Source organism: Mus musculus, chromosome 2 (assembly GCF_000001635.26).
Source record: "Mus musculus strain C57BL/6J chromosome 2, GRCm38.p6 C57BL/6J".
NCBI classification, from domain to species: Eukaryota; Metazoa; Chordata; class Mammalia; order Rodentia; family Muridae; genus Mus; species Mus musculus.
The window spans coordinates 120,979,505-120,997,219 of NC_000068.7; the positions used below are offsets into that span (position 1 = coordinate 120,979,505).

A 17,715-nucleotide genomic window follows, 5' to 3' on the forward strand; every position below is an offset into this window, starting at 1 on the left:
CTCAAAAAACAAAACAAAACAAAAAAAAAAAAAAAACAAAAAACAAAGAACATTGAGATGGAGATGTCATTGTTGGCCTTTCCAGTGAAAGTTGATATAGTGTTTTCTTCTTTACATGGGAGAAAGTGTTCTTCAGAAATTCTTGTGGGAAAATGTTTAAAATGGGTAAAATAAATAAATAAAATAGAAACACCCCTATATGTGTTAAAAAAAAAAGAAACTCCATCTACATTTTCCTGTTGTATGATTCCATTTATATGACATTCAAGAAAAGATAAAAACTATAGGCAGAAAGACAGGTTGTGGTTGCCAGAGGTAGAAATAGAAGGAGAAACTGACTTTAAAGATTTGGGATATGATTGAACTGCTATTTTGATTGTGGTCTTAAATATATAACTGTGTATTTGTCAAAGGCCATAGTACTGAGATTATAGCTTAGTTGGTAGAGTGCTTGCCTAGTATGCATGAGTCATTTGGCTTGGTCCCTAAAACTGCATACTGGATGTGGCAGCATTCCTGAGGTAGAGGCAAGAGTACCACAAACAGATTCAAGGTCATTCTCTCTGGCAGAGGGAGTTCCAGGCCAGCCTGACTAGAGACTCTGTGTAGAAGCACTTGTTACGGTTGTATAGATTTGTTTCTTTCTGACTCTATAATCCCATGATTAAAACAGCAGCAACAAGACAGGTATGGTAACACATGCCTATCCTCCCAGCTCAAGGGAGGTCAAGGCAGGATAAACAAGTTTGAGGCCAACATGAGCCACCTAGAAAGTTTCAGGCAAGCAGAAACAACAGTCTACTCTTAGAACTTTCAAACTGATTTCTTCTGAACAAAATTACAATGTGCCTACTATTCTCCGGTATGCTCAGTCAGTAAAGTTACTGCTTTTAAAGTGTGCAGTTGGTTGACACCTTGCCATTTAATGTGTTATAGAAAGTGATACATGTTTGCTTTTCTTCTTTTAGATGCATATAACATCCCAAGTCTGGAGAGCATCGCCAATTATTACAGGTATCTAAATGACCACAAGACAGACTACGAGATCAAAAGAGTCTATCAAAAGAAGGGGACAGTCCATTCAATAAATGGATAAACTCACTTCTAACAGATGAAATTTCTGTAGAAAGAGCTTTGGATAATTTAGAAAATGAGTGTGTGGTGTGTGTATGTATGTATGTGTATGGTTTGGTATGGTGTGTGTGTGTGTGTGTGTGTGTGTGTGTGTGTGTGTGTGTGTGTGTGTGTGGTGTATGTGTGTGTGTATATTACAATCAGTCCTTTTAAAAAATATTTTTCTCTGCTTTGATACTTTTTGGAATTTGCTTTCAGGTTGGTCTGAATTGTCTAATTCTCCTTCTAGCCTCAGCCTCACATGCACTAAGAATATAGTCATCAGCCACCATGCCTGGCTCTCTTCTGCTCTTTTTTTTTTTTTAAATAGAGTCTCACTATATAGTTTGTGCTGAAATGGCCTGGAACTCACCGAGATCTCCCTGCCTCTATCTCAGGAATGCTAGAATTAGGGGTGTGAGTCACCACACCCAGCCTCCTTTAATTCCTTTGGTTGCAGTTGGTACATAGAAGTGTTTAGATCAGAGCTTGTAAATGGACTACTGCTGAGGTCAGTGGGTTTTCAGAATTCTGAGAGATTGATTCTGTCGGCCTCTAGAGTGGCCACAGAGATCAGTGGCCACCAATGGTTGTTTGAGCCTGTCATCTGACTACTATAAATGTTAATTTTTCTTTATCTGTCATGAATGTGGTCCGCCCAGGCACCTCTGTGTTAGAAGCAAGCTCTAGCTTCAATGTGTTGGGAGGCTTCTTGTGGTTGCTGTTTCACTTTCAGCTCTGGGGCACTGAGGAGTTTTGGTCTGCTTTGTCACTGAATGAAGCACTAGGTGTTCATTAAGAGCTCTTTAGAGCTAGTGCCTTCAAGGAATTTGTCTTCTGTTAAGAGAAGATGTACTGGGGGAACCATTAGAAAGGAACATGAAGGTGCGGCTGATGAAAAGCTGCATTATTTGGTTCATATGAGAACCATTACAAGAAATCTGAAAGGTAGAGGTTGTCACAGGGCTGACACAGAGAAGGCCTGTGAAGAGTGAAGATGAGTTTTTTGGTTTGGTTTGGTTTGGTTTGATTTGATTTGGTTTGTTTGTTTTGGTTGGTTGGGTTTTTGGTTTTGTTGGTTTTGTTTTTGTTTTTCAAAACAGGTCTCACTGTGTAGCTCTGGCTGTCCTGAAACTTTAAATATGTACTTCTTTGTGAGTACAAGGATCTCTGTATGCTCAACATACCTCCAGTAGAATCCATGCTTATCTGGGTGGTTGTGGCTCACGTCTTCAATCCCACTGAGGAGGTAGAGACAGGTGAATCTCTGTGAGTTTGAGGCCAGCCTGGTCTACAGAGCAAGTTTGAAACTTTGTTTCTAAGTCTTACATATTGAGTACACTATTACATAAGACACTTAGAGAAAAGATACCTTTTTGTTGTTGTTGTTTGTTTTTTGGTTTTTTTTTTTCAAGACAGGGTTTCTCTGTATAGTCCTGGCTATCCTGGAACTCACTTTGTAGACCAGGTTGGCCTTGAACTCAGAAATCCGCATGCCTCTGCCTCCCAAGTGCTGGAATTAAAGGCGTGTGCCACCACACCCGGCAAAAGATAGCTATTTTTAAAATAAAGCTGTAAAATCTGAATATTATAGGTGCACATCTGGGAAGTGGGGGAGGGTCCCTGCAGGTGTCATATAGGTGACATCTGCCCTAAGGACAGGTAATGGTCTAGGGAGGGAAGAATCTTGATGAGGTCTGTCCCTTCAGATAGCAAAAAGGTCACCAGGTCATTAGCAACCTCCACTCTCAGCTTTCTGGGTGGAATGCAGGGATTTGATTTTCTCTCCTCCGCTGAGGAGACGCCCTGTGTGTTAACGTTCCTGGGTCTCTTAGTGCTACTCTGTGAGTACAAGGACCTCTGTATGCTCAACATACTTCCAGTAGAATCCATTGCTTTCTTTTTTATTTATTCAATAAATAATAGATACACATCCTTTCCATTCTTCACCCTCTTTCTTCATGGCTACCGGAATATGCTTGATACCTAAGATACCAAGGACATTCATTATTAGATGTGGATCCTGTATATATCACCAGTGTATATTTGAGAAGCCAGAAAATTTATGTACGTGCTTCTAGACTATCAGTGTCCTCCTAGCTTGATGACTTACCTTGCAAGCTTCCTCACAGAATGAACTCCTTTAGGCCCTTTTCAAGAAGTAAATACCTTCTGTATCTCCCCATACCAAGGCTTCCAGACTTCCAATAGGTACTCAACAAGCTCTCACTAATATTTTTGAATATTTTAATATTATGCTAGGTATCTGATCCAAGGCTACCTACCTACCATTGCACTGCACTGCTAATCCTCACTGAAGGTTTTTTAAATTTTTTTTATTTTATGTATTTGAATGCTTTGTCTGCATATACGTATGTGTACCCTGTGCTAACCTGATGCCCCACAGAGGTCAGAAGGAGTAAGAATTACATAGAGTAATTGGAATTACAGGAAGCTGTGAGCCACCATAGAAGGGCTAATAGCTGAGCTCAGGTCTTCTGCAAGAGCAGCAAATGCTCTTCCCGCTGAGCCCTCCTGCCAGCCCCCTTACTGATGATAGATTTGGTCTTTTTTTAAAGATTTATTTTTAAATTTTAAATCATGCATTTCTGTGGGTACAAGTATTGGAGTACAGCTGCTTATGGAGTCAGAAGAGTGTGTTGGATTCCCTGTTATCAGGCTTTAGTGAAGTGCAAGGCATAGGTCATAGGCACTAAGGAGGCCTCCGCAAGAACTGTATGTACTCTTATTCACTGAGCCATTTCTCTAGTCCCGACTCAAGGTTTTAGAGACTGATAAATAATAGCTCACTGGACTCTGATCTGTGTTGTGAATGTTTAGGGGACTGTTTAAGACAGTCACCACCTGGGCTTCACTTGGTGACTTTGTGTGTTGTCCTGCATTAATTAATTTAGATGAGTCCTTGGAGATAATGAGAGAAAAATGTTGAAATGCAATCCTTTTATCAAGTGAAAGCATAGTTTAGTGAATTTTTCTTTCAAATGGAAAAGATCTGGTGTGATAGTTGGAACAGAAAAAGTATATATCTCAGGTACAATTTTGTTAGGATTTAAAAGAAAAGCACTCAGGGCTGGCAGACTGTAAATCTCAGCAGTTGCCTCCAAGAAAGCTGAGAGAGAAGGGAAAAAAAGCCAAGCCATTTAAGCCTCCCTGGTGGGCAAGCAGTCACATGACGGCAAGTGAGCATCAGGGAGCCAGAAAGCCCAGGCAGGGATCAGAAAAAAGCATTCTTAAGTTCTGCCAGCATCCGAAGAAAAGACACAAAGAAAGTGAAAAGTTTCTAACTTGGGCCTCAGTCAGGTAGTTACTCATGGTGGCTCCTAGTCACTACACTGAGCACTGAGCATCTTGGGAAGAAAAAGCACAGTTATCTTATTAAAGAAGAAATTATCCCAAAGCCAGACATGGTAGCACTTGCCTTTAATCTGAGCACTCAGGAGGAAATAAATAAATAAATAAATAAATGAAAAAAATGCATCTCACTTTGGCATGGCTTAGAATGATTCTGCCTTCCTAGTGTGGTCTCTTGACCAGATGACCAATGCAGCCCTGTTGGAATGATTGGTTTCTGTACAGGCCAGAGATCTATTCTGTTGACTAGAAGGATTTTTTTCTTAATGAGCCTTTATTGCTGGTCTAACATGAAATTTACTCTTTTTATAATTGCACTAAAGCCTTGCTGTCTGTGTTTTTAGGAAGTACTCTGCTGTGCGGAAGGACGGCGCTTTTCATCACATCCACAGCACTCCCTTTGGCAACTATTCCTTCATCTCTGTGGATGCCACCCAAAGGCCAGGGCCTAAGAGACCCTATAATTTCTTTGGCATTTTAGATGAGGTATGACTTGAAAAAAAAATCACTTCCACTTGCAGCTTACCTGGTTTTATTTTTTCTTAAAAATAAATATATTTGGGTCATTTCATTACCTTGAATAACCATATTCTCATCTAGGTATGCTCAAGAAAAAATTTACTGTGGTTACAAATATGTCTAGAAACTGCTAGTGATTTCAAAATTCTTACTACTGTCCCTATTCTTATCCAACAGTTGGGAAGGAAGCACCTCACTTTTTATATTTATTTAGCAAATGTTTATTAAGTATGGATTAAGTATAGGATGTATTCAAGAAACTATAGAGCATATAGCTTGGTGTACTACTGTTAAATTCCCTCAATTGCCAATATTAATTAGTGGTCTATATTTTTCTAAAAAGAGAACAACTCAAATATTTTGTCTAGGCTAAGTGAAAAACTGTCATTTATAAAAGCACCTATGAGAAGCTCTTGTTATGTCTTGGAATAACAGATGCCAGGTAGGTCCTTATTTGATGAGTGCATTCTTACATGAGACACGTGTGCCTGTTTATAAGAGTATAAAGTAATAAGATCAAGAAAGTTCTTGAGTGTTTCATTTACTGTTAGAGCATCTGACCAGTATAGAAAAAATTATAGTGAATAACAGGATTTGCCAAAGACTGAAAGAAATTCAGAGTTATGTGAAGGCTCTAGAAATAAAGAACACAGGATAAAGTTATGTTGTGTTTCCCAGTTACCAAGTGCCTTTAGTGAGCTGGTGAATTTAAATTAAATTTTTTTCTTAGAATAGAGTTTTAAAGATACAGTGTACAGACCAAGTACATAAAAACCAATTGTAATGTTACCCAATGCAGAATTCCTGATCTTTGTTACTATTTTATTATTTTAGGTTTATTTATTTTGTCTTATGTGTATAAGTGTCTTGCCTGCATGTTTTTAATGTGGACCATGTGCACGCAATGCCCATGGGGGCCAGAAGAGGGTGGTAGATCTCCTGGAATTACAAATGGTTGTGAACCATCACATGGGTGCTGGGAACTCAGGTCCCCTGCAAGAACAGCCAGTGGTCTTAACCACTGAACCATCTTTGCAACTTCTAAGTCTTCTTAGTCTTACCCCAGTTTTACCAAATTAGAAATCCTGAGGGTAAGGCTCAGAAATTCATTGCTGTAAGTGTGCTACAGACATTATAAGTATATATTATATGTACATTATATATGTGTATTATATATGTGCAAATTAAGTTTTGAAGTCAATGTTATGAGGTGGTTTATATATAGTAAGTGTTTGAAGACTTTACAAATGTGGATGCTGTTATAACTCTCACACAGTTAAGGCTTAGAACACATTACCACCCTAGGAAGTTTTCCTGCAGGTCTTTACTCCCATGGTACAAGTGATTGTTTTCTATCAGCATAGTTTTATTTACTCTAAAATTCTAGGTAAATGTGACCATACAGAATGGTCTTTTGGGTCTGATTTCTTATTCTCTTCGTGATGCTTCTGAGATGCATGTATGTGGCTGTGTCCATTCGTAGTTCTTACCTTTTCACTGCTGAGTAGTATTCCATTGTGAGGGTACATTATACTTTTTTTGGAGTTTCTGATATTTGACTAATATGAATAGAGCTGTTAAGGACATTTAGGTGTATGTGTGTGGATGAATAACATATGTGCATGTTTTAGCATTGTGGCTTAGTGTCTCTTTTAAAAATTGTGATGTAGTAGTACACACAACTGAAAAGATTAGTTGTCTCACTAAGGGGATAATTATTCTCCCCTGGGATTGAACCCAGGGCCTCATGCACGCCACGAGGCTAAAGCTTTACCCCTAGGCTACATCCCTAGCCCTGAAAAGATTAACTAACTTAGTCTTCAGTTTTTATACATCAAACACAGGGGGTGCTTGTCCAACATACTACAGTCACCTTAGAATCAAATAAATTATAAAGTAGATGAAAACAGTTTGGAACCGACAGAGATCCATTTAGGTCATTACCTTGTAGAATTGGGGTCACAGGGACAATGAGATTATTGTTATAAACTTTAGGGGAAATGTTTAACTTGTCAGCATTGGATTTTAACCTGAGCCCCAAGTTAGAGATCCTTCTATTTTTCTCCCATTTTAGAAACAGATGGAGGAACTCGTAGAGTTTTCCAAGAAAAGCAGTCAGAGCAACCAGACGATTTGGTTTGGCCACTTTACAACATCAACTATCATGTCTCCATCCCCAGGGATCCGGACAGTAATGGGGTGAGACAGATCTGTAGAACCAGAACTGGTTATTTCTGGCTATTTCCCATTGCTGAGCCCACTTGCTTTTCTGAAGAGACTTTCCTTCTGCCTTTGTTGCTTTATCCTGTTTGTGTTTTGTTGTGTAGTTCCGCTACAGCTTATCTGTGTGGGCACCTCCATACGCTTGGTGGGCTGATGCCTGTTCTGCACACCCGTCACTTCACAGGCACGCTGGAACTTGAGGTGGGAGACTGGAAAGACAACAGAAGGTGAGGAAACTTCCCTACAAGGGAAACTTACACAGATTTTGCTAAAAATAGTGACACTTTATTATTAATAAGATGGGTGATCCCAGGAATAATTTGTGATAATGCTGTTAGTTAAGTTTGCTAGTTAGAAGGATACCCAGGCTAATCTTTAATCCTTCTGCCTCAGACTCCCACATGCTGAGATCACAGGTGTATAGCAGCCCTAACTCAATATTTGTTCTTTTAAAGTAATATGTATTTCTTTGCTTGTTCCTGTGGTTAAATACTTAGACAAAATTACTTAAGGGAGAAAGAGTTTACACTGGCTCACAGGTCAAGGAGACAGTCCGTCATGCTGAGGAGAGCAAGGCAGCTGGTGCCATCGTGTCCACAGTCAGGAGCAGAGGACAGAATGAGCTCTCTTCCCTTCCGCCATCCTTGATCCCAACTAGGGCATGGCACCCACAGTGGGGATGGGGCACTCTTTCTACTCCACTTAAAATCAGGCATGCCTACAAACCCATCTCAGGTGACTCTAGGCTCTGACAAGTTATTAGTTAATATGTATTTGATAATCATTTCCATTACCTAAAACTTGTTTTAACAGTATTTTTTGTATTACTTTTTATTTACTCAATTGTTTATTTTTTGTTTGTTTTTTTAAAGATTTGTTTATTTATTTTATGTATATGAGTATACTGTAGCTGTACAGATGGTAGTGAGCCACCATGTGGTTGCTGGGATTTGAACTCAGGACCTTTGGAAGAGCAGTCGGTGCTCTTACCCACTGAGCCATCTCTCCAGCCCCATTTGTTGTTTTTTGTTGTTGTTGTTTTGGGTTTTTTTTGAGACAGGTTTTTGTGTGTGTGTGTGTGTGTGTGTGTGTGTGTGTGTGTAACCTGGATGTCCTATAACTCAGATTTGCCTGCCTCTGCCTCCTTAGTGCTGGGATTAAGGGCATGTGCCACTACATCCAGCTTATTTTTAATTTTTTTTTAAGATTTATTTATTTATTGTATGTAAGTACACTGTAGCTGTCTTCAGACACTCCAGAAGAGGGTGCCAGATCTCATTACGGATGGTTGTGAGCCACCATGTGGTTGCAGGGATTTGAACTCAGGACCTTCGGAAGAGCAGTCAGTACTCTTAACCGCTGAGCCATCTCTCCAGCCCCTATTTTTAATTTTTAAATTAGGTATATTCAGTTTATGTGAATGCTTTGTAAATATATATGCATAGGTCAAAATGGGGAACAGATCATCAGATCATCTCTGGACCTGGAGTTAGGGATGGTTGTGAACCACCATGTGGATGCTAGGAGCCAGGTTCTCTGCAAGAAGAGAAAGTGCATTTAACTGTAAATGTAACTTTTATTCTCCTGCTGTAACTGTCTGGGAGGCTTACTGCCTCCATCTGCTAACCTAGTCCTAGATCTGGAAGCTTCTAGCCACTGTACAATCTAATCTAGGCCTAGAATGTTTTCAACTTCTAAGACTTGCTGCTGAATAAGCTCACCCTTCCCAGCTCTTTCTGAGCTCTACCTGGCTGGTTCAACTCAGCTGTTCTGGCTCAAACTCCTCTCCCAGCTGACTGATTCAATTTGGCTTCTCTCTCAGCCTCTGACTGAATTGCTCTGCTTGGCCTTACACTAACTCTGGAATCTGTTCTAACTTTCTGGCTCCTCGTTCTCTGGCTCGTTCTCTTTTCAACCTGCCTCTGTAAAGCTCTCCCAGTAAAACTGCCTCCCCCTCCCCCTCCCCCTCCCCCTCTCTGTGCTGCTCTACTCTCCCTCTCAACTCTACTGCACTGCTCTCCAGGATCTCTGCTGTATCCTGTACTACACTCTCTTCCTGTACTGTTTGTCTCTCCCTTAAGTAGCTTCTCTTTCCTATTCTGTCAAATCTTTCTCTGATTTGTCACTTTGTCTGCCACTCAATTAGATGTCACTTTCAAGCATGGGTCCTTCCTTCTACAAACTAACTTTACCTTCATTATTTGGGATAAAAGGTGAGTATGAAGGGAGCGTCTGTATTCCAGCCAGACGGATTAAAGGTGTGTGCTAAAGGCTGAGCCACACCCTAACTAGAAACAGGTTCAAATATCCTGTAACACTTAACTACTAAGCCATCTCCTCAGTCACTATAGCACTGATGTTTACCATTATTATGCCATGTAAAGTTTAAGACACATGCATTAAAATGTAAGTTGGTTTGTTTGTTTTCTTTTGAGGAACACTCTCAATATATATAGCCCCTAACTAGCCTGATACTAGCTTTGTAGACTAGGCTGATCTAAACATTGTAGTAGTCTGTAGACTGTGCCTCTGGAGTGGTGGGACCACAGACATACACCACTATGTTGGCTTTTTCTTATTCCTTTTGTTTGTTTCTTGGGTCAGTTGTTGGTTGGGTGTTTTGGTTTGGTTTGGTTTGGTTTTCGAGAGAGCTTTTCACTCTGCAGCCCAGGATATTCTAGAACTTACTCTTTAGCCTAGACTAGCCTCAAACTCACTATCCTCTTGACTCGTCCTTTTTAAAGATGAGTTTTACAGATTTGAGCCACCACAACTGCATTACTATATAGTTTTAAAGTCAAGTGTTAGCAAGAACTGTGAAAGATTTTTAACAATGCCCACGTCTCATCATTAAAAACATTGAATTGGTGTGGGCTGGGCTGTGGACCAAACTTTCAGATTCACTGGAGCTGGGAATTTTTTCCCTTGAATTTTCTGCCAGACATTTTAGTTACTGCTATAATAGTAATTTAAATTCTTCAGATAGATAGGAGTTTATATTTGATGTAGCACTGTTGGTGGAATAAAGAATGCCAGATCTTAGATCTTAGGATGTACACCTTAGTTTCAAAATACTCGTAAAAGTACTGTCTAAAATAAAGTGAACTTATTTTAAAACATTTATCTTTAAAATCAAGGAGTGCAGGCATTATCCTAAATGACTGTTAGCGTCATTACCTCAGTCAGCTCCCAGGTGATCAGACAGGGTGAAGGATAAAGCAGTAAGCAGGAGAGAAGCAGCAAGAGCAACCTTACCTCGTATCCACTCACTGTATAAAAAGTCCTAGTTTTGTGGGTTTTATTTCTTATCTGCATTTTACTTTCAAGCACCAGCCCCCCCTTGAGAAAGGGTGTTACGTAGCCCAGGCTAGCCTTGAGCTCACTATCTAGCTGAGGATGAGCATGGACCTAATCCTCCTGCCTCCACCTCCTGCGTGTTGGGACTGCAGGTATGTGCCTCTCAGCTGACTCACGCAGCGTGGGAGCCCAGAGCTTCCTGTGTACTAGGCAAGCACTCCACCAACTAGCTACTTCCTTAGCCTCCTTTCAAGCTTAGAGTAATAAGTAACTAAATTCCCTTATTCTCCTATGGCCTCTAGGTACCGGATCTTTGCCTTTGATCACGACCTCTTTAGCTTTGCAGATGTAACCTTTGACAAGTGGCCTGTGGTTCTCATCACCAATCCCAAATCCCTCCTCTATAGCTGTGCTAAGCATGAGCCGCTAGAAAGGCTCTTCCATTCCACACACATAAGGTATGTCTTATGTTTCAGAATTGACTTTCCATTTGATATGGATGAAGAATAAGTTGTTGTGATTGTTGTGGTGTGAAAGCTAGGGCATGCCTCACTGTTTTTTCAACAGCCCAAACATATAAACTGTTTCCTGTTTCATTTCCATTCAAAATACATGTATGCATGTGTATGTGTATATATATATATATATATATATATGTGTGTATGTATGTATGTACGTATGTATATATATATGCATATATTACACACACATGCACACACACATATAAAGCTTGGGATTTTCCATTCAATATACATGTATATATGTGCATGTATTATATATATGTATACATCTGCATATATTACATGCACATGCACGTGCACACGTATAAAGCTTGGGAGTGGGACTTGAACCACAGTGTCACACTCACACATGTCAGGCATGTGTTCTACCACTCTTTCTAGACCCCCAAATGTAGTTTTTTAAAAAGCTGATAAAATCTATAAAATCATCCAGAAACTCAAGCCAGTCATTATTTTTGTGTATTTTATTCCAACCTTTCTATTCATATATGTTTACTTTGTTATAACTATGACATATTACCTTATAACTTGTACTTATTTATTTATATTTATTAATTATTTACATGGTTAGGGATAAAATTAGGGTTTTATATATTATAGTCCTCAACAAAACATTACAGACAACCACAAGTATAAGCTCAAATGAGAGCCCTTTCTTTCAGCTTGAGATGAAAGAGCAGGCTCCTGTTACAAAGAAATTGAGGACAGCGGGGTTTGTAAAGCCCAAACTGCAGTTATACCCTAGCAGAGGCAAGCAAGAGTCAAAGTTTCAAAGCTTTTGGTACAGTTCATTAGAACAATGGTGGGCCTTGTGAATTGTCCTGCCCTACAGGGTGTGGTCCTGGGCTGGGAGCAGAGGGTGGAGTCAGAGGGAGTGAGCTGGAAACAGGGCGAACTGATACTTTGCTGCTTCCATTATTCCTGTGAGGCGCTTGCTCCTCCTCAAGGCTACACCTCAGTCTATCATGTGCTACTTTTAGAAATTTGTATCATTACGATTTTTGTTTGTTTGTTTTGCTGAATAACCTGCCAAAAAAGGCAAAAGTTGTATAATCCTGATGAAATTAAAAATATAGTTTATAGCTGGGTGTGGTGGCACACGCCTTTAATCCCAGCACTCGTGAGGCAGAAGCAGGCAGATTTCTGAGTTCAAGGCCAACCTGGTCTACAGAGTGAGTTCCAGGACAGCCAGGGCTACACAGAGAAACCCTGTCTAGTAAAAAAACAAAAAACAAAACAAAACAACAACAACAACAAATATATGTATATAGTTTATGTTTAGTTTATGTTTGAATTTGGTGATGCTTGTTAATAGAATTATAATAAGACATTATTTTTAAAAAAATATCTTTCAAATGTAAGATCACTTTAATATATATTAAAATATTAAACATATATATACACACACATATATGTATGTATGTACTAATTTTTCAAGACAGGGCTTCACTGTGTAGCTGTCCTGGACCTCATTCTATAGACCAGGCTGGCCTTGAACTCACAGAGATCTGCCTGCTTCTATGCTAACTCTTGGAGAGTACAGTGCTGGGATTATGTGTGTGTTTACCCATTTTGAAGAGCTGCCACTAGCTCTTCTGGATGCTCCTTCACAAGTGGTCTCCATAAGACACATCTTTATATCACTGTTTTCAGAGAGCACAGTCCAAGCAAATGCCTTTCTCTGTGCACAGAGAATGTAACCACAACTTAACCACTTTGTTGTTTATTTATGAAATGTTAGGATTGTTCTTATTTGAGAATGAACATCTGGTAAGAGCAGGTTTTCTCTTGTTTGAATAAATGCTTGAATAATTTCTTTTTTCTATTTTTGGTTTTTTGAGAGACAGTTTCTCTGTGTAGCCCTGACTGTCCTGGAACTCACTCTGAATCTACTTACCAGGCTGGCCTCGATCTCAGATCCGCTTGCCTCTGCCTTCTGAGTGCTGGGATTAAGATGTGGGCTACCACAACTATCTTGAATGACCTTCTTAATGATAGTGTTGTAGAAGAGGTACAAATTCTTGGAATTTAAATCTTTATTTATTTTTTATTGAGGGAGGGGCATGCAAATGCCATAGCATGCCTGTGGATATCAGAGGACAGCTTTTAGGAGCTGGTTCTCTTCCTTCTACCATGCAGATTTGAAGGTTTGAACTTACATCCTCAGGCTTAGTGAGAAGTCCCTTTACCCACTGAGCCATCTCAGCACCCCTCTCATATGAATGTTGATGAAGATCGCCTGATTACTTTTTTATTTTTTTAGAACTAAAATTTTTACTCTTCCCTCCCCGCAGCCATGGTCTCTTTATGAAGGCCTGACTGGCCCGGAAGTCACTACGTAGAACAGGCTGGCCTCTGCCTCTGGGGTGCTAGAATGAGTGTTGTTTCTAGGCTACCACATCTGGCCTATCAATCACATTTTTAACGACATCTGGATATCAGTGCTAGGTGTTATCTGAAAGGCCTGGTGGCTCAGCTCTGGGTATGGCCTTACTTTTTCTGGCCAATACATCCGGAATCAAAGGAATGAATTACAGGCTTGACATTAGATTAACAGGATATGATATCTATTTGATATTCTATGCCTAAGATTAAAACCAGGAATTTCTTCAGAAAGAATTTTTGGTCTACCCTAGGTAGACTTATCAAAAGAAACTGATTTTGTTTTCTGGAAAAAAAAATGTTTTGGGGCTTGGGATGTAATTCTGTGGTAGAATACTTGACTAGCATGTCCTTAATATCACACACACCCCCAAAAAAGAAGTTTCTAATTTCTTAGCAGTTCATTGCTGAATTGTCCAAAGTCTGCAGTTGCACAGTGTGGTTCTGCCTAAGTTCATGTCCTCAGACTACAGTAGCATTGCTCTCCTCTATAAACACAATGTCCTATACCTAAAATCATGCATTTTATATATGCTCTTATTTTAGAGTATTGGCCTTTTCCTTATCCCCCATCACTTCTGTCACTGTTAAGATTGATGGAGGTGATATAGGCCAGGCTTCTCACTTGTCTGGTCCTATTTTCATACTGAAGTGGAACCCTAGAAACTACAGTAATGGGACACATACCATAGAAGTATTCGTCCAGGTAAGTTAGTCATTGTTAGTTTGTTGTGTCAATGATTGGGCTCTTGCCACAATGAACTCTGATTTGGGTTTATTGCTAGTCAATTGGTAAGCAACAAATTTGATAAACAGTAAACAAAGTTTGAATACAGTATATCTAGCATATTGTTCTGGAAGTTACATTTTACTTACTTTATGTGTCTCGGCAGAGAAGACTGTATGATAAGAGGCTACAGACAGTTTGTGGGGCTTGGTTTTCCTTTAAATAACCATGAGGGTCATGAGGTTCTGCTCAGGGTTACTTAGTGGCAAGCTCCTTTTACCCACTGAGCCATCTCACTGGTTTCAACAGGTTTTCTTGTCCCTTGTGATCTTCCTTCCTTCCATCTTTATCCCTGGGCAATCACTAATCAGTTTTCAATCTTACATGTATAATTTTTAAAAATTAACCTGCTAAATCCTGGTGAGGTACCAGACATGTAATCCTAGCTACTCCAGAGACCTGAGGAAAGAGAGCCATGGAGTCAACCCAGGTATATAGTAAGATGCTGTCTCAAATAATTTAGTCTACCAAATATTAGATAGGTGTCCTGGTTCTTTCATTCATTAATGCTAAATTTCTGTCATTTTAAATACACCACACTAGAACTAGAAAATGTAACTGTTACTCTCCTGTAATAATTGTCATCTTCAAGGCTTACTGCCTCAGTCTGCTAACCTTGGCCTAGTCCTGGAAGCTTCTAGGCCATGTACAATCTTATCTAGGCCTAGAACATTTTCAGCCTCTGAGACTTGCTGCTAAATAAGCTCACCCTTTCTTGTTCTTTCTGAACTCTACCTGGCTGGTTCATCTCATCTGTTCTGGCTCAAACTCCTCTCCAGGCTGAGTGATTCAGTCTGGCTTCTCACAGTTTCTCCTGAATTGATCTGCTTGGCTTTAAATTAACTCTAGAAATCTGTTCTGATCTTCTGGCTCCTTCTCATTCTCTGGCTTCTTTTTTCATTTGTGTCTAACTTGTTCTCTCTCTGTAAAGCTCTCCTGGTAAAACTGCCTCCTTTCTCTTTCCTTTTTCTTCTCTCTTTCTTCTCACTTTCTGCCTGTTCTGCTCTCTTAAGTAGCTTCCTTTCCTCTCTCTCTCTTTGTGAGAGTTGGGCATATTCTATTCTGTCAATCTCTCTCTGATTCATCACTTTGTCTGCTGCTCAATTAGAAATCACTTTTAAACATGGTTGCTTCCTTCTACAAAGTAACTTTGCCTTAATTGCTTGGAATTAAAGGTGTGTACTAAGTGTGTGTCTGTATTCCAGCCAGAGAGATTAAAGGTGTGTGCTAAAGGCAGAGCCACACCACAACTAGAAATAGGGTTGTTTTTTTTTTCAGTAAATAACTCAATCTTTAGGTTCACAATGTGATCAAATATCCAGCAACAGATAGGTCTGATTGTGTGTGTGCGTGTGTGCATATGGGTTTGGTTGATTCAAATCAGAATCCAAACGAGGCTCACAGAATTGCAGCTAGCTAAATAGTGTCTTCCATTTCTTTTACTGTATAAGCCCTCTCCTCACTCCGGACTTATTGTCTTCTGCCTTACCTTATTTTGTAAAAACTATTTTCGATTTTCATATATGTGTATATGGTATGTATGTGTGTACACAGTATGTATGTGTGGGCATGCATGCTTGTATATGTTGTTGCATGTGTGTGCATGCATGTAGAGGCCTTTGGTTGATGTTGGGAATCATCCTTATTTGCTCTGCCGTCTTACTCATTGAGGCAGGGTCTCTCAATCAAAGCCAGAGTTTTCAGGCATGTCTAGTCTCCTTAGCTAACTGGAGGATCCCATTTCCACCTTCTGAGGTTGGAATTACAGGCTAGCAGGCCACCCTTCCCACCAAGAACTTATATGACTCCAGTCCTCATGTTTGTGCACAGGGACTTCAGTCCCTGAGCCACTTCCCTAACCCTTGCTTTATTTTTTGAGGCAGGCTCTCTCACTGAACTGATATGAATAAATTGGCCAGCTAGTGAATTCTGAGACTCAAGCTCTCTTTTTCCTCCCTGTAGGACTGGGGTTTTTGGGTTTTTTATTTTTTTGTATTTGTTTGCTTGATTGGTTGGTTGACTATTTATGTATTTGTGTTTATTTATATCTGTGTAAGAGTGTACATGCACAGAGGCTGGAAGAAGGTGTGTCAGATCCCTCAGAGCTGGAGCTAACAGGCATTTGCAGGCAACCAAGCTTGTTATATGAGTGGTAGGATCCAAACCCCAGTCTTCATGATTAGATTATCTTGACAGCCCATTCCTGGCTTTTTGTATAGATTCTGAGGATTAAAATTGGGTCTCCGTGCTTCAGCAGCAAGCATTTTACCAACTGAACCATCATCTCTCTGGCCATTTTCTTATCCCCCTCCTCCTCCTCTTCCTCTTCCTCCTCTTCTTCCTCCTCCTCCTCTTCTTCCCCCTTTTTAAATGCAGGGTTTCACTGCCTCTGCATCCCAAGAGCTGGGATTACAGGTGTGCACCATCTCACCTGGCTTCCTCTTGCTCTTCACTTCTCCATTTTTCTCTTCTCCTCACTGTCTAAGGCCAGCACTGCTTCTAGGCTGTTCAGCTCCTTAGCCCTGCCTCCTTCAGATTCAGCCTTCAGGTTTAGTGTGGGAAGACAAGACAGGTCTTCAAGCCCAGGAAGCCTTTGTTGTTGACAGACTGTACATAGGTATATAATCAGAACCACACACACATTTACGCGTGGCTGCAATTTGCTTCCTGGCTGTGTTTCTAACTAGGATTCTGCTGGAAGAAGTAGGACTGCTCACCACATATTTTCTGCCCAAGAGGATGCTCATCTCACATTTGATCCTTTGGCATCATTTATCCTCCTTACTGACCACTACATTGTGGTGAGTAAATTCAATTAAATGTTACTTGTGTGTGTGTTTGTTTGTTTCTGTTCTTACTGGATTTTGTGAATGCAAACTTCTAAGTGTTATAGTTATGTGTCAGGAAATCTAAACCTTATTAAAAAAATCAAAGCTATTTATTTATCTATTTATCTAGATATTTATCTAGATGAATAAAATGTTTTGTGTGTATGTGGTAGGGGATGCACATACCAAGGCATTGTCTGGTGGTTGAAGGACAACTCACTAGAGTTGGTTCTCTCCTTCCACCATATGGATCCACCCCAAGGATTGGATTCAGGTCATCGAGCTTGTTGGCAGTGACTTTACTGCTGAGTCACCTCACCAACCCAGGGATTTCCTTTCTTTCTTTCTTTCTTTCTTTCTTTCTTTCTTTCTTTCTTTCTTTCTTTCTTTCTTTCTTTCTTTCTTTCTTTCTGTCTGTCTGTCTGTCTGTCTGTCTGTCTGTCTGTCTGTCTGTCTGTCTTTTTTAGATCTATTAACTCTTATGTGTATGACTAGTTGCCTGCATGTATGTTAGTGTGCCGTGCACGTGCCTGGTTCCCTCTAAGGTCAGAAGAGCAGACCCCCTGGAACTAGCATTTGGATGGCTGGAAACCATTATATGGATGCTGGGAACCAAACCCCTACATTTCTTTTGACTATTTTCTTACTTTAATGTGTGTGTGTGTGTGTGTGT

General features: G+C 40.0%; 1 protein-coding gene across 3 annotated transcripts in view; it reads left to right on the forward strand.

The window, feature by feature from the left end:
* Positions 1 to 17,715, forward strand: part of Tmem62 (transmembrane protein 62) — a 31,372-nt gene that overhangs the window by 3,027 nt on the left and 10,630 nt on the right. The window contains exons 4-10 of one of the 3 annotated variants that reach the window (NM_175285.3): positions 969 to 1,014; positions 4,830 to 4,971; positions 7,079 to 7,203; positions 7,332 to 7,454; positions 10,827 to 10,982; positions 13,974 to 14,133; positions 16,902 to 17,015. In NM_175285.3, coding sequence (NP_780494.1) covers positions 969 to 1,014; positions 4,830 to 4,971; positions 7,079 to 7,203; positions 7,332 to 7,454; positions 10,827 to 10,982; positions 13,974 to 14,133; positions 16,902 to 17,015 — 866 coding nt within the window. The remainder of the gene's footprint in view (positions 1 to 968; positions 1,015 to 4,829; positions 4,972 to 7,078; positions 7,204 to 7,331; positions 7,455 to 10,826; positions 10,983 to 13,973; positions 14,134 to 16,901; positions 17,016 to 17,715) is intronic. The other 2 variants (XR_374546.3, XM_030252259.1) reach the window with 2 other exon arrangements.